The sequence below is a fragment of the Eumetopias jubatus genome, unplaced genomic scaffold (genome assembly GCF_037043125.1).
Source record: "Eumetopias jubatus isolate StellerSeaLion01/CBP00866 unplaced genomic scaffold, mEumJub1_p1.0 scaffold_10, whole genome shotgun sequence".
Classification (NCBI taxonomy): Eukaryota; Metazoa; Chordata; class Mammalia; order Carnivora; family Otariidae; genus Eumetopias; species Eumetopias jubatus.
In genome coordinates, this window is record NW_028274816.1 from 82,489,714 (window position 1) to 82,511,764 (window position 22,051).

A 22,051-nucleotide genomic window follows, 5' to 3' on the forward strand; every position below is an offset into this window, starting at 1 on the left:
CCAGGCCAGCCCAAAGCCCCGCTCCGGAGCCACGCTCTCCGGCCTCTCTTTGGGTATTTTGTTTATTGAGGTGACATTCGCGTCACATACAACTCAGTATTTTAAAGTGAACAATTCAGTGCATTTAGTGCCTTCACAACGTTGTGCAGCCACTACCCCTGTGTAGTTCTAGAACATTCTCATCACCGCAGGAAAGCACTCCATGCCCGTTAAGTAATCACTCCCCCCCCCCCCCAGCTCCTAGTAACCACTGGTCTGTCCGTTTCTGTGGATTTGCCGACCCCGGATATTTCATAAAAGAAGTATACAACATGTGGCCTTCTGTGTCTGTCCTCTTTCCACGTCCGTCCACGTTGTGGCAGGTGTCAGTACTTGCTTTTTAGAGCTGAGGAATAAATGCTCCATTGTGTGGCGAGACCACATTTGTTTATTCGTCCGTCAGGGGACGCCCGGGTTGTGTCCACCTTCAGCTGTGAAGAGCGCGGCCAAGAACGTGCGTGCACGGTGCGGCCTGTGCGCTCCTCTGGGTAGGTGTCCAGGAGGGGAGCCGCTGAGGAGCGCGCTGACGGTAGGCTTAGCGCCGCGCTGCGTCGAGCACGAGGACCCCCTCCGCCTCCCGGCCACGCGAGCCACGTGCCGCCTTCGGGATCCTGGCCGACTCGTGTCGGTTCCCGGGCTCTCCATCCTGCTTCCCTGGCCGGGCCGCCCACCCTCACCCCAGCACCGCCGTTTGGATCGCCGTAGCTTTGTACTTAAGTTTTGAAACAGGGAAATACAAATCCTCCAAGGTTCTTCATTACTGTTCTGGCTATTTGGGGGGGGGGTCCTTGCAATTTCATATGCCTTTGAGGGTTGGCCCTCCCACTTCTGCAAAAAGGCGATGGGGGTTTTGATAAGGATGAGATCACCGTGGAGTGTTGCCACTGCTGTCCACTGGGCCTTCGTGCCCGTGTGCTGGGGCCAGCTCTGCCTTCCGCGGCGCGTGTGGTCCTCGGCGTGTAAGTCTGCACCTCCTTTGTTAAATCCGTTCCAAGGTATTCTGCTCGCTTGGTAAATGGAATTGGCGTCTTCATTTCCTTTTCGGGCTGCTCCTTGTTGGGGCGCCATTTGCTTTTCCCCCAGTCCAGAAGGTTCTGGTACATAGCACAAAAGAAAGAAAACCACACATGGTGTCCACTCTGTCCTCGGTTGTAGCTGTTGCAGGCCTCCGCCCCCCTTCCCTGGGGAGCCCGGGGTCCTGTGTGTGGCTGGGGCTCCCTCAGAGCCAGCGGGGTCGCTGGCAGGGCTTGGTCTGGGCCCTCCAATTAGGAGAAACCTGGACTCAGAGTGCATGATGTGTGTTGGGGGGTGGGCTGTCATGGTCCCCAGGGACCCTCCCCTGCGGGGCAGGACTACGGCGCAGTGCTGGGGACAAGCTCTGGGCCTGGCTCCTACTGGTCTCCCCCCAGCCCCTTCGCACCATAGTCGGGGTCCACTCCGGGAGGCCCCAGTCTTGACTCCCACGTGGAGGGGTACAGCACCAGACCGGCTCTGCTGCCCACCCGGATCAGTGCTCCATTCTGGGGTGGTGGCTTGTCCCCCTTAGTGCTCCTCTTTTGAGACTCCTTCTACACAGTGGGCAGCGCCTGGGTTGGTTCGTCTGCATCCTCGGCCACCTGTCCTGTTAGGCCTGGTGCTGCCGACCAGCTGGCCAGCCCTCCCCGGAGGCCCCTTGGGCTGAGGCTCTTGGGTGAAGCCTCCTCACCCCCTGCCTCTCCCAGTGCTGGGGGCGGGGGAGAGACGGAGATGGGCCTCTGCCTCCCGACCCCCTGTGCCCTGTTGCATGTGCCACGCCGCGTGGCTGAGCAGTCGGCTCACTGGTACAGGTGGGTGGCCGCGGCGACCCTGGCTCCCTCCGCGGCTTCGTTCCAGTGGGGGCCTGGCAGGCGGGGGCCATGGGGGCTGCCCTGACCCAGGATGTTCCGGCTGGACAGGTGGGTGGGGAGCACGGCGCTCGCCCTTGGTCCTGTCTCGGAGACATGAAGCCCACCCCTCACGAGTGGGTGAAGGCCCCGTCCGTCCAGGTGGAACGAAGGGGCTGTAGTTGATTTCCTCTTCTAGCCGCCGCTGCTGAGGAGGAGAAATTGAGAGAAACTGAGAGAAGGCCGCAAGTATCGCCTCGAAACCAATTAGCTGAGGGCCTGACAACAGTCACTGAAACTCTCTCCGCAGCTCCCTCCTAAACCCTGAGGCCGGGCCACCTGCCAGGCGGGGGCAGGGCTGGCGAGGGGTCTCCCGCCCCCTCCGGGAGAAGGAGCTGATGGCCCCAGTTCCTAGTAAAGCCCTGAGGTCAAGCCCCTGGTTAAAACCTCGGAGAAGAATGGGTCCATGGAGGCCGCCCGCCTGCTCGGTGGGACTCGTAGGCGGACGGGCTGCACCCCCCCGCCCCCCGTAATTCTTCCCACACTCTCTCTGCCGGGCCTTCTGTCCTGAGACTGAATGACCAGTGCACGCAGGCGTGCCTGCACACGTGTGCACCCCATGTCCCCGCGGTCACCCGGTGAGCGCGGGTCTGCTGTAGGGGCCTCTGCACCTCCCTTAAGATGAGGACAGCCTAGGGGATGCTCCCCAGAAGTCTGACCCAGGACACACCTTCGGGCCACAGCTACCCCGCGCGGTGGCTCCACGGGGCCCAGCAGGACGACCCCACGAGATGCCACTCCCCGAGGAAGCTGCCGTCCCCTCCCCCCGGGGCGCCGCTGTGCAGCGGGCCTGGGCCTGGGCGGGTTGAGGGGGTGGGGGGTGGGGGGGGGTGAGGAACGAGTCGCCTGGCGGGCCCCTGGCGCCCCCCGGTGGCCAACTCCCGCCGCGCATCCAGCTTTCACTCTTCGGAGCACCGGGTTTGCCCTCAAGTCCTGGCGACGGAAAAACCGATGTTGACAGGAAAATATTACTTTCTCAGCGGAAGCACGGGCGCTGGAAGGCTGGGTATCTTTCTTGGAGAAAACAAACGTCGCCCGCTCAGGAGCTGCAGCGCTCAGAGCCCCGGGTTTCCATGGCGACGGCCGCCCTCCCCACCTGCGACCGGAGCGGAACAGGCGCTGCGCTGGGGGTTCGGCCTCTGCCCCGCGCGGCCACTCCGGGGCTGATGCCCCCCCCACCCCTTTCCCCCACCGAGGGCAGGACAGACGTTTTTCTTCCCATTCCGGCCGCCACCCACCTCCTCTTGGCAGAGGGTCCCCTGCATTTGGGGGCTCTGCTTGATGGGGGTCTTTGACCTGAGGCTTGCAGACCGAGGGAATGGTCGGCGGACTAAAGCCCCTTAAGGATGTCCGCGTCCTACCCTGGGGGCCGTGACTCCGGGGAACAGGGGCTAAGGGGATGTTGCAGGCGGCCCTGAGGCCAGGCCGAGGCTGCCTGTGACGTCGGGAGACTGTCCCCCAGGGTCCTTAAAAGCGGAAGAGGGGGCAGAGAGCGTCAGAGTCATGAGACACGAGAAGCTCCTGGAACCGGGGATGCGGCAGATCCTGGAAGTTGGGAAAGGCGGGAAATTGGAGTGCCCCCTGGGCCTCTCCGGAACCCAGGAGTGTTTGCGGCCATGGGGGTCTGCTGCAGCAGCCACGGGAGGCTCGCACAGGGGTGTCATCAATCTGGGGGACCCTCAGTGCTATTCCCAAGGCCTGGACGTTTTCTTTCCCAACTGCGCCTTGCTGCAGTCCCTGAGGACCCTGTCCGGAGCCCCCTGAGCCCACTCCTGTCGTCGCTGCGGCGCAGGTGCCCCTGCTGCTGGGGTGTGAGCATTCCTTCTAGAACGAGGGCCCACACAGAGCCCCCAGAACCTCTCACCCTGGCAGAACCAACCAATGCTTACTGGGCAGTGATTTCTCCAGGAAGCCGGCCAGCCCCTCCCAGGGGGGCCCACAGCGGGCAGCGATGGTGACCTTGCGTCCTGGGAGTCACGTGGCCGCCATCTGCGACGGCCGCCGCGTGACCTGAGTGCATCGGCGCCTCCTCTCGCTGCACCCCGGTGCGCCCAAACCTCCCCATTGCTGCCCCCGCCCCTCGCTTTGGAGCTGGTGTGCATAACTCACCGGACCTGGGGTACACCCCTGCCCCACGCAGCACCCCCACCCTTAGTGGAGTGGTCTCAAAGGGGCCTCAGTGTGAGGATGCCCGAGTCGCGACCCCAGTTGTGCCCCCACCCAGTGGACGTGGCTTTGGGCGAGTTACTTAATTCCCGGCCTCCACTTCCTTTCACAGGGGTGACAAGAGCCTATCCGCAAGCGGCGTCCAGGAAGCCACCCCCATGGAAGGATCGGGGGCCCCTCATGACCCACTCGCGCTGCAGCCCACCGACTCGCGTCTTCAGAGGCCGGAGAGCGTCGGGTGGGCGGCGGGGCTTCGCGGGGGTGACGCCGGGTGGGCCGGCGGGGTCGGAGAGGGCGGGGAGGCGGACTTGGCCGCGGAGCCTCCGGAAGGAACCGGGGCGGCAGCCCACGCCCTCCGCGAGGAGAGGCCCCGCCCCGCCGACCGCACCCCCACCAGCCCCGCCGCCGCCCCACAAATGTCCGGCCCCCCCCCACCACACCCGCCAGCCCCGCCCCCGCCCCACAAACGTCCCGCCCCCGACCACACCCCCAGCCCCGCCCCCGCCCCCCCACAAGCTACAAGGCTGCAGACAGACCACCTCTGCACTTGTTTATTGTCATGAACAGTTGTCGTTTGCTCTCACTTTCACTCCGCAATTCTCATTTGGTAAAATAAATAGAGATAAACGAACCTTCAGGGCGTGCTCTGTGGAGCCCCGGTTAACTCCATGATTGGATTTTCGCGTCGGACCCGGGAAGACCCAGCCGGCCGCCGCGTGGGCGGTCCCGTGTCCGCACAGACCGCCCAGCTCCGCGGCCTGGAGTCCGCCGCTCCCGACCCATCCGGTGGGCCAGCTGCCGGGCGCGGACAGGTGCCAGGTGCCGGCAACCTGGGAGCCCGTGCGGACCCCGTCCCGGAGCCGGCTCCCGGGGGCGCACGGGCGTCCCCGCGGCCGCAGAGCCCGGTGCTGCCCGGTCCCCGGGGACACGGCCCTGGCGGAGGCAGAGCGCCCGCCGCAGCACGACGGGACTCACATTCCCACTATTATGGCCTCGTAGTGGCAGAATCAGTTAAGCCAGCTCACTCCTCCCCTATCTGAATAATCTTGATTCCCAAGGAAAATGGAAAAAATGCTTTTCAGAATATCATCATTGTGGTTTTGTTTTACAAGCGCTGTTTGTAATTGCTTAGCACATTCTCTGCTGTCCTTTCTGGGGCTAAACCGTCCCCGTGGCTCTGAGGTCGTGCACGTACACGTGAAGACACACACGCACACCTGTGTGCCGACATGCAGACGCCCTGACCCATGCCAAAGCAATCACCAAGAAACTTTTGTGCGTCACTCGCTGCAAGACGCAAACTTCTGCTGAGCCAGCCGGTGGTGGGAAGAATGGGCCACTGCTGACCCACAGACGCCCGCGGCGCTCCAGCCGCCCCTGCACTGTGCGTGTGTGATGCCTGTGCAGGCCAGGAGGCCGCGGGGCCGCACAACTGTGTGCTCGCGTGTGGGCTCGGGTGTGCAGACCACGGGCCCCGCACTGCGTGTACACCCATGTGGGAGGCCACAGGCCTCGTGGCTGTCACTGCACCTGCCTGGGGAACAGCAGCACTTGAGAGAAACAGGCCCTGTGGCCCAAGGTGGTGGCGGAATGGCCAAGGACCTGCCTCACCTGTCCAAAGCCACAGGCCCCTCCTGCTAGCGGGTCTGTGATGAGAGGGGCCTGTGCCGGGAAGGTGGGCTGTGTGGTGGAGGGGCACTGCCAGTCCTCGCTCCCCCTGGCCATGAAGGCCCCTACAAGGACTGGCGGTTGGCGAGGGGGCTTGGGCTGTCTCCTTCTACATGCGCCGGCTCTGTCTCTTGAACTCCCCCTGCCCCCAGCCTGGAAATGCCCCCAGGAGCGCGTGCGCAGAAAAAACAGCCCGGGCTAGCTTGCAGCCAGGGGGATGCAGCCCAGGCTGGCTCATGGCCAGGCAGTGGCCCAGAGACCTATGTTGAGCCCTAGAGCTCCCCTGTCCGCCAGGGTGGCTGAGCCCTGGGGAGATGGCATCTGTCTCAGAGCTTCTGTGGAGCCAATGCTCAGGTCCCTCGTGAAATAGAACGAGTGTGTTTCCCCCTTTAAAAATCTCAGAAGCAAAACAGGACGGGAAGGGTGCTGGGATGTCTGCGACTGTCCTTGGGCTGTCACACGGCAGGACTCCACCAGAGGCCCCTTCCCTGGGCTCCTGGGCGTGACAGCGGCCACAGACGGACAGACAGACAGCGAGGGGCCTCCTGGAGCCCTCGGCAGCAGGTCAGGACCAGTGTTGAGGGTGTCGCGGTGGATCCACTATGTACACGGAGGCCTGGCGGGGAGGGGCGCCCGCTATCTGGCGCGCTTCTCCACCGAGTACACGGAGATGTAGTAGTCGTTGCTGCCCACGGCCAGGTGAGGCTGCAGAGGAGAGCAGGGCAGGTGAGCGGGCAGGAGGGTGGGGAGGGCGCCCTGCGGCTTCCTCATCCCCACCCTGCTGTGGCTCTCAGCAGAGGCCCCACAGCCCGCCACAGGGACACAGGAGCTCCCACAGCTCCCTGCAGGGATGGTCTGGGACCCCAGTGCCACGTGTCCGGGCTGAGAGCCCCGTGCTGCATGGGGGTCTCTGGCGGAGCCCACAGAATCGTGGAGCAGCCGTAAGGGACGGGCTGCCCCTCCCCGGGGAGCACAGGCTGGGCGAGGACACCCCAGCACCCTCTTCACTGCACAGCTTCTCCAGGGGCGGCACCAGGGCAGTGGCCAGGGGTGACAGGAAAAGTGGGGCTGTCTCATGTCTGTGCAGCCCACGACTCCCTGCCTGACGGGGGAATCTGGTGCTGTTTTTGGAGGTAGCTTGGGGGCCATGACCCTTGGAGACCCTAGGACCTGACAAGATCTTGTTTTGTGCCATTCTTGGACACGGGGAGGGAGAAGCCCAGGGCGGCCTGGCTGTAGACACCCCTGCCCCTCTGAGTCCCCCTGCATCCCCCCTGCGCCCTGGGGGTGAGGAGACACAGACCCAGTGTGGGTGGAAGGCCAGACAGCTGATGGCCCCGACGCGCTGGCCCATAAACCCGTCATAGTACTTGATGTGGCTGATGAGCTCCCCATTCCCGCTGTAGACGGCCGTGAACTGGTTCATGGAGCCGCTGCACATAGAAGGTCTGGCATGAGCCTTCCGCTGGGGTGGAAGAGTGTGGCCCAGGGGTGAAGCATGGGGGGGGGGCGATGGGGGGTGGCAGGTGTGTCCATAGGGAGAGGTGGCCCCCCTTTCCTCTCACACGGGCACCATCCCAGACACGGGGCTGACCTACCCGCCCCTCACCCAGGCACGAGGGGCCCCACAATTACGTGGCTCCAAAGAGCTCTCTTTCCCAGGCCATGGGGGGGTAGCACCTGTTGTTTACATGGAGACCCGAGGCTGACTCTGGGTGCTCTGAGATGGTTGGGTCAGGAAAGGCCCTTCATTTTCTCTTAGGGTTGGCACCTACCAGGCGATCAGGTTTGCCTGGGGGTGGATGTCAAGGGCCGTGAGCCCCTTCACGATCTGAAGGACGTTCACAGACTCCGGCATCCGAGGGTCAAAGAAGCGTACGTCCCCGTTGACACTGCCGGGAAAGGGTCACTGCTGGTGAGGCTGGGGCATGCCGGCCTCTGAGCGCTGGCCGCATGCAGTCCGGGGCCCACGTGCACACGCGCTGCTCCAGGCCAAGGCCGGCTGGCCTGAGTGCCCAGTAAGGCCCCCGAGGCATGGCAGGCGCCCACCCCACTGGCCCCGGCAACCGGGACCAGCATCAACCCCCCTGGACTCCTCCCCAGAGCCAGAAAAGGCCCTCCCTCCAAGGAGTGAAGCAGCAGTAAGCAAAGAAACAGGGGGAAGAGGATGTGAGTTATTGGTTTCATTTCCAGTCCCGGAGATTAGATTTTGTGCAGCCAGGGGATGCAGTTACAGGATGGGAGGGAGGGGAGGTGGGAAGGCAGGGAGGCGGGGAGGCGACATGTCACCCCCGGAGGCCACCTTTCCTGCCCTTGGTCTCTGGTGGGTGTCGTTCTAAGAGCTATGTTCTGTTTTTATACTACAAATAAGGGAGAGAGCATTTCTTTGAAGAAATGGTGGCTTTGTGACAGTAAATTACATTTTGCTGTCCCTTTAACGGGCAAATAAATATTCGCTGCTCTCAGCACGGGATTTACTGGGCAGCAGAAGTGGATTTATGGGCAGACGACTACTCCATGCAGTGATCCCACAGCAAAGGGCCGGAAGGTGCCCACCCCCCTCCCGTGTACACCCTGCTGGCCGCCACTGAGCCAGCCTCCTGCTGCCCGCGGGCGAGGCTCTCCAGCGGGAGGCCCGATGTGTCCCTGCCCTCCCACCGGCCCTGACCTTTCTGGCCAGTCCCAGAGCAGAGGTTAATTAGAGCCCGGAAATGCTATCCTTTCCCGGCTGTTTAAATACCAAAGAGAAAATAATGTTTTTACAGCAATAGGTCTCATAAATATTCCGTGCTCATTACCTCACGCTCATGATGTGGCCCTCAGGGTGCTTCTGGAGGTAGGCCTTCACCACCCAGGCTGTGTGCTCCCGGTAGGTCATGACGCGGCTGTGGGGGGCGGGGGGAGGACAGGGTCAGAGCCGGGGGGGGGCCGGCCGCTGCGGGGGAGCGGGGGGAGGACGGGGTCAGAGCTGGGGGGGCCGGCCACTGGGGGGGTGGGGGGAGGATGGGGTCAGAGCTGGGGGGGGCCGGCCGCTGCAGGGGCGCGGGGAGGATGGGGTCAGAGCTGGGGGGGGCCGGCCGCTGGGGGGGGCGGGGACAGCAGGCTGGCCGCCAGTGCAGGCAGCACGGGAGCAGGAACTAAGAAGCCGAGGGCGTGACTTCATTTGGAGTGTTCACTTAAAGCCGTCAGGGTCTGCTCTGTCTGGGGGCCAGCGGCCTCCATGCACTGCTCGCCATGGTGTTGGGACGCGGCCAGGTCCCCTGGGAGCCCCCCAGACAGGGCTTCGCACCGTGCAGCTCCCATCCCGCGACTCTGAGGGTCAGGAATGAGAACCCCAACCTAGGAGCTGCTGAAGTGGAGACCCCTGGCGCGGAGGACACACGCCACACACAGCAAGCCACGAGTCACCACTGGGGTGTGCGGGTGCCCAGTGTCACTGCCCTCAGTGCCAGGACGAGACCCCAGCTGTACCCTCAGGGCCGCCCCATGACCCTCGGCTCCCTCGGAGCCAATCTGCGACTTTACTGCCTGCTCAGGGTAGCTTTTGAAAACGACGGCTTGATGGAGATTAAGCTCACCCTTTCAGAGCACATCGTGAGTGGGTTTCAGTGTGCTCACAGCCATGTGAGGGTACTTCCGCCAGCCCAGAAAGAAACCCCACTCCCCACCCTCACAGTGGTGGCTTTCTGGGGGTGCTGCCCATTCTCTGTGTGGATCCTTCTGCAGAGAACCTGCAGGGTGAGTATGGGCCCACCTGGCACCAGTCCAGACTCGGGTCTGTACTGGGAGACCCCACCCAACGTGGCCCAGCACCAGGGCCTCTGCAGCAAACAGCCCGTCCAGCAGCTCGTCCCACGGGGTTCCTTCAGCCCCACAGTCACATACCTGCCCACTTGCCCCGCCCCCCCCCCCGAAGGCCAGGCTTGATTTTCCGGGACAAGGTGGGTGTTAATAAGCACATCGCTCCAGGGGCCCCGAGAGACTGTGCCGTCATCTACCAGCTGTGGGGCTCAGGTGAGTCACCACCAGCTGGACCTCAGCTCCTCACCTGCCCACAGGTAACAGCACTTGCCCCCTAGTGCCTGGCCCCACCTGGCCCCTGGCCTAGGACTTGCCCCCCAGAGCCTGAAACAGCCATGACACACACGTCACTCAGCGCTGTGTGATGCCCACACGGGCACCACCCGACACCGTCTCCTTGGCTGTCCACCGTGCTCAGGAGGGAAAATGAGCTCAGGAAGGGCGGTACTTTGCCAGGCCCCCCGCCCTGCTGGCTTTCCCTTCCACGTGCTGTGGGAATGTGGCCTCGGTGGGGGGTGCCCAGTGGGCTTTGGGAGGCTCCCTCTGTCTGGAGGGTGCTGGTGCTGGGGGGAGGGTGTGGATTACCATTCGCTGAGCGCCATCCTCCGGTCGTAGACGCGGATGGAGCCGTCGCCGAGGCCAGCCACAATGAGGGAGCGGTGGGAGTCACAGGAAAGGCTTGTCACACAGCTGTCAGCGCCCGTGGGGATGTCCTGGGGCCGGGCACAGGCGCTGTGGTGAGGGCCCCCCACAGCGGCCGGGCAAGCCACCACCCCTGGCCCAGGACCCCTGCCTTCTCCACCAAGGAAGGCATTGAAGGCCCGGGGAGCCTGAGGGACCCGCAGGGGACCCGAGTGAGTCAGGCCCACACCCGCCCAAGAGTTGGTCCCCCGTCCCTAGGGCCACAGCCAGCACACAACTCTGGGAACTGGCTTTTGGTGCCAATGAACTTTCCAGTGTCACCCTCTTTCCTAAAAAGGAAGACGAAGCACATTTTGGTAGGGACAGATCCTCCTAATTAGTTCAGGAAAGGGTCTAGGGAGTTCTGCCTCCATAAGCCGCTTCCTCGCTGCTTGTCCTCGTGGCCGTAAATGCCGTGGAAGGGCAGGGGTGATGAATGCCTGGTAGGAAAGAGCAGGAGACCAAAGGGGCCACAAGAGGGAAAGTGCTTTCCCCTTGTCAGGGGTTTGCTGCTCTTGGGTTCACAGGGAAGAAATCCAACATGAACGGAATCTGATCCGTTTAAGAGGTAACAAGACGAGGGGCCACAGCTGCACCTCTGGGACACCCCACTTGCTCAGAGGACTTGCAGGCGGGAGGGGGCCAGGGATGAGCCCCCGGTGGCTGAGCTGAAGACAAGTTCTGGGGGCACGGACTCCCAAGTAAGGGTTGCGAGCATCGGGTGTCCACACTGCACTGGAGGGCTGCAGGGAATGGCTAGTCCCGGGTCCCAGAAAGAATGTGTGACAGAAGCTGACTGTGCCTTTGCAGGACCTGAGCGCAGGGCAGAGGGAGGTTACCTCTGCCCAGGCGGCGGCAGCTCGGACAACTGTGCCCCGGCCTCACTTTGGCTCCCCGTCCCCAGCCCTTCTAGTTCGACCCAGAGCCCGCCCTCCTCTGCTGGGCGCCCATGTGACTGAGGGCTTGGCGGGAGGCCCAGGGCCGGGCTGGGGAGCTCCTGGGCCTCAAGCCATAGCCAGTACCACCACCCAAAATTTCAGAGGCCCCGAGCTGTCTGCAGCCCTACTGCACCTTCCAGGATGCCTCTGTCAAAACCAATTCCCTCCTTGCTCTGTTGATTAAAACGGAGTTAAGAGATGCTTTAAGAAGCATGCAGTCAAATAATTCACCATTCCAATTTAAAATGTTTTCACCCTACTGCTTTCTGGTATTCCCTAGTTTGCATGGATAAAATAATCTTGGGAAATAATTAGGGTTAGCATCGGCTTAATCACATTGCGATGCAGGGTCAAAGTGTCACGATAAATGGGCATCTAGGGGTAATGAGCTTCTGACGGTGTGGAGGCTGCATACTGCCTCCCTGGTGTGACCCCGACTCTTGCTTCTCTCTGACAAGGCCTGTTTGGTGGGGGGAGCAGAGCTGGGGGGCCTGGCAGGGTGTTGCAGTTACCTGCACCTTCATCTCACGGTCTGTGTCCCAGATCCGGACGATCCGCACGTCCCCTGAGCTCATGAGGAGGCCGGTCTCCTGCTCCCAGTCCACCACCATCCCGGCTCCTGGAGAGACATAGACCGCTCCAGCGTCACCGCGGGAGCCTGTCCTGGGCAGCCACTCAGCACCAAGGAGCGCCACACCACCCACAGCCACGGCCGGGTCCCCAGCCCCATGGGAGTTCCAGGTTCCCAGTCTGGGTCAGGGCAGCAATTTGGAGTCTTTCCCGGATCCCTGCTCTGCCCAGGCATCTGCTGGCAGGCAGCACCATCCTAGGACTGTTCAACATGCCCGTTTTCTAAAACATCTGGGCACAGCGGGCAGCCCTGCAACTTCAGAGCGGGCATGGCGATGCTTCTCTTGGCCACATCAAGGCTCAAGCACGCGGTTTCTCGGGGCTGAGCAGGAGCTCTGCAGAGGCTGAGCAGACTGTGCCAGGAGTGAGGCCCATGCTGGGACTGCACCGGACGCCAGTGACTGCAGCGTCCCTAAAGGTGGCATTAAAATCTCACGGGAGGGACTCTGCTTAAAACAACATTACGTTTTAAACATACAGGACAGATCCCGTACCCACCACCTGGATCTAACAGTGGCTGACATTACCCCCTTTTCGTTCTTTTGAAAAGGAGCAAGATTTTAGACCAGCAAAAGGCTCACTTGCCCGCTGTGATCTTGGCCAAACCGTCCACAGGCCTCGGGCATCTTCCCAAGCTGGGCCGTGTGCATCCCCCATCCAGGTGCACCTGTCCACACATCAGGACGTCTTCTGCTAAATGCCACCAATTTCACATGGGGCACATTTCCTAGGAACCTGCGTTCCCCTTCCAGGTCACGTTGTGCAGACTCATCCTGCCCAGTAGGTTGGGGTCTGCTTGACCCATTTATCTGTTCCCTGACTCCACAAACCACGGCTGCAGTGGTGACATGTGCACTTGGAAGGAGGCTCCCCGGCGGGAGGGGCCGCATTTGCAGCCATGGCAGAGACCCACGCACCAGACCCCGCGGTCGCTGGCGTTTGCGATATTCTTCCTCCAGCAGACGCATGTGCTGCGACCTGCATCATGACACCAGATCTCTTTCTGTTCTTTCACTTACGTGATGACCTCCTTTGTGTGTTTCTTCAGTCACACTTGTCAAACTCATTTCTGCTGCTCCACACTGCGGCCCCCGCAGCCCCCACGTCCCTGGGCACCCTGTTCTGGAGCCCGTAATGCCTCGTTCTCTTCCACTGTGTCCTTTTAGGGTGGTGGACCTCTCTCCAGGCCCCAATCTCCCTTCCGACCCCGGGCTACCCGCCAGGTACCCCCACCAGCAGCACTGGGGGCGCGAGCCGGGCCTAGACCCTGGACAGACTTCTAAGCACGGATGACTCGGCTCAGCTGTGAAAGTATTCCGAGCACCACTCTCTGCAGGGAGACACTGAATTAGTGGGCACAGGGTTTCCTTCTGGCAGATGACAATGTTCTGGAACTAGCTGGGTGGAGGTCGCACATTATGACTGCACTAAATGACACTGAATTGAACACTTTACAATGGTTAATTTTACATTATGTGATGTTTACCTCAACAATAGTTCCAAAAAAAGAAAGGAAAAGAAAAAAAGAAAGACCAGCACAAAGCCTCTATCCGTCTCAAGTGTTTGCTCTTCTTGACCAGTCACCTGTCTGGATGCGGAGGCAGGGGCCCCGGGCCGGTCCCTACTGACCACTCTGTGCCAGGACATGACCCCCCAGGCAGGGGGATGTACCGAGGGTCTAGTCATGGCCAGTGGTGGCGGGGGGTAATGTTCATGATGTGGGGGGGGGGGGTGACTGTGCAGGAAGCTCTCTGACCCAGGAGGGGGGCGGTGGGTGGGTGCCAAGGGCCCCCATCCCGAGGGAAGGAGTGTCTGAAGCCCTATTGTTTCAGACCCCATGTTTACCGGACTTGATGTATTTGGTAACAGTGAGGATGGAGAGTGTGACTTCTGACCCGGGCCCTTTGGCAGCTCATGTCAGTCATGTGCCCCCTGGCACGTCACCTCTGGAATCAAAACCCAAAGCAGTGCCAGGGGGTGGTCCACACGCATCACTCAAAACTGGCTGCAACCCTTCAGGAACCAGTTGAGAGACCCTGAGAGTGGGCCTGGGCTGGCACCCGCCGGGACGCCCAGGCGGCCTGCCCCAGCCAGTGTCCCAGGGAGGGAAATGGACCCCCGTCCGTCTGTAAGCCTTCTGTCTGGAGCCCCTCACATAATGGGGACCGGATGCCCTCACGCAACAGAGAAGCAAGTGCACATGATGAAGGATGGATGGGCTGGCGTCATGGGGCAGGGACGGCCCATACAGCTGGGCAGTGCACAGCCTCGTATGGTGGGGGAGGGACAGCCTTCTGTGATGCGGAACAGACAGGACTCAAAGGGAAGCTTGTTCAAGGCCCCGAAGATCCACGTCTAAATGGGGCTGGAAGGTCGGGTGGGGCCTGGCGGAATGACGAAGCCAGACGGCGCGAGTTGGTTGCACAGGGCGGGTAGTTATGTGCGTCTGTCTGTGTCCCGCTGGCCTTGGGCAAAGCCTCCACGCTCTCTGGCCTGCAGGTCAAGGTGGGGCCTGGGTGTTCTGCGATGGCTCTAGCTTCAAGAAGCATTCTTTGTAAAATTTGTAAAACTAAAAGTCATTTACTTTGTATAGACTCTATGAGGGTTTTTAAAGAATACGTGCATTCCCAACTCTGAAAGCGCTGTGGTTGGACCACGGGCCCCGGACGTCAGCCTGTGGGCTGTGGCCTTGGGGGAGCAGTGGGGCGAGCACGGCAGGTTGGTGCCGGGCCACCTCTGCAGCCACCTGACAGTGGCGCTCCCAGCCTGTCCTGGTGACAGAGCTCGGAGAGGCTGCTGACAAGGCTCTCCTGGTGGGGACATGTGTATCGTCCCACACAGCCGCAGAGTGCACAGGCCCCCGGGGCGTGGACATGTGGGGTGGCCGTCGCCACAGGGCGCGCACTGCCTGTGTGCTCAGACGTCCTTGGCCGTCCCCCTGGTGCTTGGCGTCAGCCCTGGGGGGCACTTAGAAGGGGTGTAGTCACTGAGCGTGTAGGCCAGATGGCATCTGGACCAGTGCCAATGTCTCAGCGCCACCGTCTGGGGACAAGCAGAGAGGGTCCAGGGTGGGCTGCGTGACCCAAGGACGTGAGGCAGGAGTCGCAGCTGTGCCCTGCGCTGGGGGTGAGCGAAGCGGGTCTGCTCTGTTTTGTTCTGGATGGCCGACCCAGGCCTGAGCCAAGGGGTGGAGGGCAGCAGCTTCCTTCCTGGTGGATTCAATGAGGTGCTTCAGAGCCAGAGGAAGCCCACCTGGGTCAGGGCCCACTCTAACACTCTTGTTCCGACTTCATCGCCTCTCTGAAGGCCCTCTCAGGTGCAGCGAGCTGGGCGCTGACACGCCAGGCCTCGGCATCTCCATCTGGCGCAGCGGCTCTGGGAGCGTGAGTGGACGGCGTGTAAACTCTAGACTGTGATGCCAAGCCGGTTCTGCCTGGAAGTAGCTGGGAGCAAGCGCTGCAGTCAGTGGACTAGAAAGCTGTCTGAGTGCTGCAGATGGCTGGGTTTTCCTGAGTCCCATGCACTGGGTCAGGGAGGCAGAGGTCTTGCACGTGCCGACGAGTCTGACCCGAGATAGGACGTACAAGTGCCCAAAAGGTGGTGAAAGTGATATTCTCTGACCCTGTGACCCTGAGACATACAGGGACAGCCCCGGACGGGGAGCCCCCAGCGGCCAGGAAAGCCACTGCCCCTCAATGTCAGTTTCCTGATCTGAAACACAGGCGTGGCGGTCCTGTCCCAGAGGAGGGCCACAGCGTATGGACGGGATAGCTGAGCCCCCGAGTCTCCTGCATGGGATGCTTCCTACACCGGGGGTCCAGGGACCCTCAACCAGCAGGCAGAGGTCATCCCCTCGGGGCCCAGGAACCCTCGGCCAGCCTGCAGGGTGTGTACCCTCGGGGCCCAGGGACCCTCGGCCAGGCCTGAAGGCTCATCCCCTCGGGGCCTAGGGACCCTGGGGCAGGCTGCAGGGCATGTCCCCTTGGGACCCAGGGATCCTCGGCCAGCCCGCGGGCACGTCCCCTTGGGACCCAGGGACCCTTGGTCAGACCTGAGGGCACGTCCCTTCGGGGCTCAGGGACCCTCGGCCAGCCTGCAGGGCACGTCCCCTCGGGGCCCAGGGACCCTCGGCCAGGCCTGAAGGCTCAACCCCTCGGGGCCTAGGGACCCTCGGGCAGGCTGCAGGGCATGTCCCCTTGGGACCCAGGGACCCTCGGCCAGCCCGCGGGCACGTCCCCTTGGGACCCAGGGACCCTCGGTCAGACCTGAGGGCACGTCCCTTCGGGGCCCAGGGACCCTCGGCCAGCCTGCAGGGCACATCCCCTTGGGGCCCAGGGACCCTCGGCCAGCCTGCAGGGCACATCCCCTTGGGACCCAGGGACCCTCGGCCAGCCTGCAGGGCACATCCCCTTGGGACCCAGGGACCCTCGGCCAGCCTGCAGGGCACATCTTTCCACCATCCCCATTGCAGTCAAACACCTAAACTCAGACTGGTTTGGTAACTTTCACAAAAGCAAATGAGAGGAAAGTGACGTGGAGTCAGGACCCCAAATGAGGCCCACCCTGTATTTATAGCCTGGTTCTTTTTGTGGGGCCACACCACCTCTGACGGACACCATGGACATATAAAAGAACTCATGTTAACAACCCGGTTGTCTGCTCTCTTCTAAATGAACAAAATGTCCTTGAAATTGGCCTCTGAGATGTGCAGGATGGCCAGTGAATGGCCAGAGCCTCTTGCTGCTGGGATACCTGCAGAGCCCTGGCCCAGTGGGGCCCTGGACCCCTGGCGTGGCACAGCCATCCTCGAGAAGCCACAGCACAGCCCAGGGGAGGCAGGGGAGGCCCCAAGATGACGGGACGCCTCCCCTCTGTGGGCGGGGGCACAGCCCAGGGCTGGAGGTATGAGAAACCCGTGTTGCCAGGAAGCAGCCGGCGCACTGCCTTGCACGGTCAGAGCAACCTCCGCGGTAGGTGTCGGTTGAAAACAAACCCCTGAAGGAGCCGGAATGTGGTTTGGGGGCCTTGGAGCCTCTCTGCTCAGCTGTGTTTGACTGTTTGCAGGCGCCCCGCACCTAAGACAGTGAGGCTCCTGTCTGGAAGATAACCTCTCCGAGAAATGTGAGACTGCGGGCAGGAACGCAGGGCTCTGCTCTGCACCCCGACGCACCCCGAGAAGGTCCTCCTGCTCCCGCCTGGTCCCCCTCTCGCTGCCCCAGGGGCTGGAGTCCCAGCCACGTCCCACTGCCCAGAGATGGAGCATGGCCACTGGTTCTCCCTGACACCTTTTCCAGCCAGCCCCGTGTCTCGACTTCCAGACATGATAGGAAGAGAGGTTATTTGATCTGTCCCAAGTTAAAGATGATAAAAGAGTTTCATGTTCTTCCCAGATGGGATGAACAGAAGGAACAAAGGTGGTGGCTGTGTTTTAAGTAAGAGTCCTAAGATTCGAACATCTTGCCCTTGAACGCGGTGGACTTCATAGGTCATTATGGCTGCAGGGTGCCCCCTCCTTTCTCTGTGCACCCCTATCTCTCCTGTCAGTGTCCTCCAGGGGCGGCTTGGCTTTCTGGGTTTCTGGGAGCGAGCGGGCTGCTCTGGGCTCCCCCTGCAAAGGGCTGCCCGCTGGCTCGCCCCCTCTCTAGGCTCACACCTTCAGGATGCCGGGACCCTGCTCTCTGCCCCTGGGGGTGTGTGTGCTGCGGGCTGGCTGGTGCAGGCCGCAGAGCTGCATGGAGGTTTTTTAAAAAGCTGAGGACTCATACCAGCCCAGTAAACTACAATACCCCTGAGAACACGTGTCCACATTCCATGTTCCTGGGATGGCTGACCTCCCTACCCACGGTGGGGTGTGGTGGGAGCTCTCCCAAGATGCAGACTCCTGCTCTTGCCTGACTTTATCCTGGGTACAGGCCCTGGACGCACCACCCAATCTGAGACCTGGCCAAAGAGGGGACTTCTTCCTTAGAATGTAGATCCGAGGAGAGAGATGGGTTAGCATGACTGGATTGTGTGGTTCTAAGACCCAAGAGCATCCAGGCCCAGCAGGCAGTGGAAACGGACAAAGACATGCTAGGGTCTGGATCTCTGTAACACCGCTGTCAGCCCTCCAGACCCAGTGGCCAGTCCAGATTGCCCTCCGAGGACCCTGTCATGTGGGGCTGACCCCTGGGGGCCCGTCAACCCCAACCGGAGGCGGACCCAGAGGAGGTGTGGTTCTAGATGTCTGAGCAGGAGGGGCCAGTCCACCTGGCACCGGTGAGACCTGCAGGCCTGTGGCCAGGTGGTCCCTACTCTCTCCCGCAGGACGTTGATGCTGAGCCTCCCTATGGTGTCAGGCCCTGTGAACACCTGCACCGAGGGGGCTGCCTTTCCATGTCCTGCTCATTCTAGATTCTAAATCGGCTGGAGTTGCTGGAGGAACAGGACCGCCATCGGCGCCCGCTCCGGTGCACAGCACACAGTTTGGCCAGCAGCTCTGGAAGCGCCCGGCTCAAGGCCACTCTGCCTGGGCCATCACGCTCTTCCGTGGTCCTCAGCCTGCCTGCTTCCAAGCTGTTTCTGGTTGATGAATATTAACAATTAACCAAAGGCCCAAGGCTGATGTCGCTGTTCACACGCACCAGGCTGGATGATATGTTCTTGGCTCTCTGGGGCTGCCGAGGCGCAGGAGAGCCCAGGCCCTGTCCGGCCCCAGGCCCCCTCCCATGGCACCGACCCCGACTAACCACCCAGCAGCTGAAACGACCAAACCGGGTGTCCCGCTGTCCCGCCTCTTGCCTTCCCCAGGCCCCATCCATGGAAGGTGGTCCTCTGGCTTTTCCTAGGTTTTCAGACAGTGACCCTGTGGTTTCTCTGAGCAGCTCAAGTGAGCTCTTTCTGGAAGAGCAGAAGCCCATCTCCTGTTCTGTTTTTCCTCTCTGGAGCTTACACGCAGAGAATGAGCTCCTGGAAGCATTCTTCACAAAACACTGAACCGTGAGTCCTTGAGGTCTGAAGGGACTTCTCGTTCTCAGCCCCTTGGCCCCTCGTTGTGGTGGCTCGGGGGCCCCCAGACCCACGGCCTCATCTGCCCTCCTGTGGAGGACGCCACCAGCTCTTGCAAAGGGCTGCCAGGCACAGGCCAGGACGAAGGCTCGCTGCGCTCTAAACCTGACCCCGTAAATCACAGGTCGGGATCCGTGAGCCCCATCTCTTCATGAGGTACCCACACGTGGAAATTATGAGAGAAAAACGACACGTTTGGATCGTTCCAGGTTTTATGTTTGCTAACCCAGTTCTACAGTTGTGTATCCAAGGGCATCTGCCTGTGGGCGTTCTGGTGACTATTAAGCTTATATAGGGATTTTTCAGATGGAGACAGATGCTATAAGAAACTTTGGATTAAATTCTGAAAAAGATTATTTTTCAAAAGTTTAGGTGGAACAATCAATCTTGATCTGAAACGACTTCTCTGCTCTAATGAAACCGGGACGCCCCTCCTGGTGTCTGGCCTGCAGAGCTGGGCCATCCGATTTGTCTGGAGGTCTGTGAAGTGGTAGTGGCCATAACCTCCCCCGAGGGGGTGTTGTCTGGGTCACCTTCCACCCCTGACCGAGGCTGGCGTGAGCGCGGTTTGCAGAGGAGTCTCCTTGAAGGCAGCGCAGCAGAGGGGAGGGACAACATCCCGAGCCCGTGGGATGTGCGTCCCCACCTTGGGGGTAGGGGGCCCAGGAGGTGCAACCACGAGGCCTCAGACCCCAGGGAGATTCCTCTCACCGGCTTTCCTTCAGATTTCTTCCCAGAGCCTTACAGCGACCTGACTTGTCCCGTAACATCTGAGTGCCTGTTGGCTGATGGTCTTTTGTACGGGAGTGTGGACGGGACAGAGATGCACAGTCACAGCCCTAACCCTCTGCCAGCCCCAAAGAGCGCCACGGACATGAGAACAAATGGGGCCAGGACAGGAGAGGGACCAGGACCCCACCCCACCTCCAGGGCGGGCCCAGGGGAGAGAGAAGGCACTCCTGCCCCTGCTTACTGCAGTCGAGACAGACTGAGGCCTTCCGGGCCAACCTCCGAGGACACAGGGATCATGGGTTTCATGTGGGGCTTAGTTGGCCAGAGCAGTTAGCAAAGTCAAACAATCCCAAAGGGTCGAAAGAACACTCAAGTAGAAAGAAGCAGGAGATGGTGGCAGGTGGGGCGGCCAAGGCCACAGTGTGCCACAGTCCAGACCGAACGGGCTGACCTTGCCAAAAATGGACCTGACAGATGTGGAAACTCAGTTACCAGGGTTTTTGGTCCAAACATCAAGTCTCTCTCTACGTGGGAAATCGGAAGGGGCTATGGCACGTCGTGAAACCCAACCAAACGTGCCATCAGAACTTCCAAGTGCCCGAGTGCTCATCAATGCCGCTGCAAAGTCCACCGTGGCCGGTCTAGGCAGGCCCCCGCATGTGGAGAAGGTCCAGCTGCAGGGCGGCTTCCCCGGCGGCTACGCCATGGCAGAGGCGGGGGGCCCATCTGGTTCTACCTCAAAACCTGTGCACACGTGTGAGTGCCCGGGTGTGTGCGCAAAAGTGTGTGCGTGTGCGCACACGTCAGCCAGAGGTGTCGTGTGCAGGGACCCAGCTCGCAGTTCACAAGATTCCCTGTGAGAAACGGCCTCTCCTCCATCACGGACCACGGGTTCAGACCTCCTCAAACGAGCTGCCAGACAGTGGCCTGGTGAGCGAATTCGGCTGCAGAGAGCGGAGGAGTGAGGGGTTTCCCAGCCAGTGGCGCTCTAGCCGCCTGGTCACCCCAAGTCCCCTGGGTGTGCTCCGCGGCTGACAGGAACGGTAGGCCAGCACACCTCCTGCTGTGCAGACAGCCTGCAGGCCGGCTGGAGCACCACACAGGGGGCAGCTTCGAGCACCTGTGTGGGTGACCTGGACCACAGCCAGAACTCAGAAGGGTCCTCCCTTGCACTGCAGGGGTGCCCCAGATGCTGAAAAGTAACGACCACGGGAGCAGCTCTCTGTGTCCTCACTCCGTGTCTCTCTAGGGGTCTCCCTGGGGTTGCAGTCCAGATCTCTGCTGGCTGTCATGTCAGAGGCCAGGCCTGGTTCCGGGCTGGGCAGAGGGAAAGAAGCCGGGAGCTGATGGGCAGGAGGCGACCAGTGGTTGGCACAAGGGTCAGAATTCCACCAGACCTGATCCTCTGGCTTCAGAGCTTTAGATCCGAGATGGGAATTACAATTGGGGTGGCTGTGGCCCCACAGCACCTGGGCCAGTCCTGTCTTGACCTGTACAGCAGCTGGTCCCCCAGGCTCCCTGCCCCTTCCCTCCTTGCAGCGTCTCGGGAAGAACAAAGAAATAACCATTTGCTAAGCCCACGGCTGCTGGGCTACAAAGCAGAGGAGGGCAGGACCAAACTGTGGCTCAGTAGCCAAGGAGAATCGGAGGGTCCCCAGGCCCCTCACCCCCCTGACGTTAAAGACTGGGAGGCGAGACCCTCGCCTGCTGCTCCTGGCCCCTCCCCAACTCCGCCTCTCCTGGGGAGATTTCCAAAAACTGGGGCGAGGGGAAGGGGCCGGTAGGAAACGCACGTGTACACCCGTGGAACCCACTCTCAAGTCAGGCCCGCGGTGGACAACCGGGGCCAGGAGCGGCTCTCTGCACCCCAAGTGGCGCATGGGGTCCTCTGATGGGCAAGAGACAAGTGCAGGAGTCCCCTCAGCCCTGCTGCCTCTGCTCCCAGCTAGACCTCCCACCACACTTGCAAGCCACGCTCCCTGGGCCTCCCTCACCTTGGCTGAAGCAAAGGGAACGGCCTCATGGGTGAGACTGTTCTTGGTGTCTCGAAACCACACACACATGTGGGGGGCGGACAGAAAGGCAGGCAGTTGCAAAATGAATAAACAACCAGTGTATCCCGAGCCGTGGGTGGGCTCCCAGCTCTCCCGTCCTCTGGCCTGGCCCCGAGCCCCTGCCGTGCCCGCACAGGGGTCTCTGGCCCCGCATGCAGGCGTTGGCAGGGTGGCTGAGGCATGGGGTGTGTCACCTGCTGGACAGCAGCAGGAAGTGAAGGACCAAAAGCCTCGTCTTCAGGGTCACCACCCGCAGCACAGGCTGCGAGCACGAGCGCCCGGGTCAGGGCGGGGCATCATGGGATAGCAGAGCTGCCGGCATGGCTGGGGGCGGTGCGGTCTGTGGGGAAGACAAGGCTTGGCTCTCATCCGG

At 61.6% G+C, this 22,051-nt stretch overlaps 1 protein-coding gene and 1 long non-coding RNA gene across 8 annotated transcripts in view; both read right to left on the minus strand.

Moving 5' to 3' along the window:
• Positions 1-959: 959 nt before the first annotated feature.
• Positions 960-4,420, minus strand: LOC114216072 (uncharacterized). 4 transcript variants are annotated; one of them, XR_015769289.1, is made up of 2 exons: positions 4,333-4,420; positions 960-2,109 (listed from the first exon to the last, which is right to left on the minus strand). It is a non-coding gene; the product is annotated as an uncharacterized LOC114216072 (long non-coding RNA). The 4 variants fall into 4 exon arrangements; XR_015769288.1 differs by having other exon boundaries at positions 4,071-4,420; XR_015769286.1 differs by lacking the exon at positions 4,333-4,420 and adding an exon at positions 3,851-4,062.
• Positions 4,421-4,660: 240 nt separating this feature from the next.
• Positions 4,661-22,051, minus strand: part of RPTOR (regulatory associated protein of MTOR complex 1) — a 339,381-nt gene continuing 321,990 nt past the window's right edge. For all 4 annotated transcript variants that reach the window (XM_028112364.2, XM_028112363.2, XM_088028098.1 and 1 more), the window contains 6 exons: positions 11,728-11,834; positions 10,182-10,309; positions 8,594-8,680; positions 7,571-7,687; positions 7,099-7,228; positions 4,661-6,500 (listed from right to left, as the gene is read on the minus strand). In XM_028112364.2, coding sequence (XP_027968165.1) covers positions 6,432-6,500; positions 7,099-7,228; positions 7,571-7,687; positions 8,594-8,680; positions 10,182-10,309; positions 11,728-11,834 — 638 coding nt within the window. In that variant the 3' untranslated portion in view covers positions 4,661-6,431. The remainder of the gene's footprint in view (positions 6,501-7,098; positions 7,229-7,570; positions 7,688-8,593; positions 8,681-10,181; positions 10,310-11,727; positions 11,835-22,051) is intronic.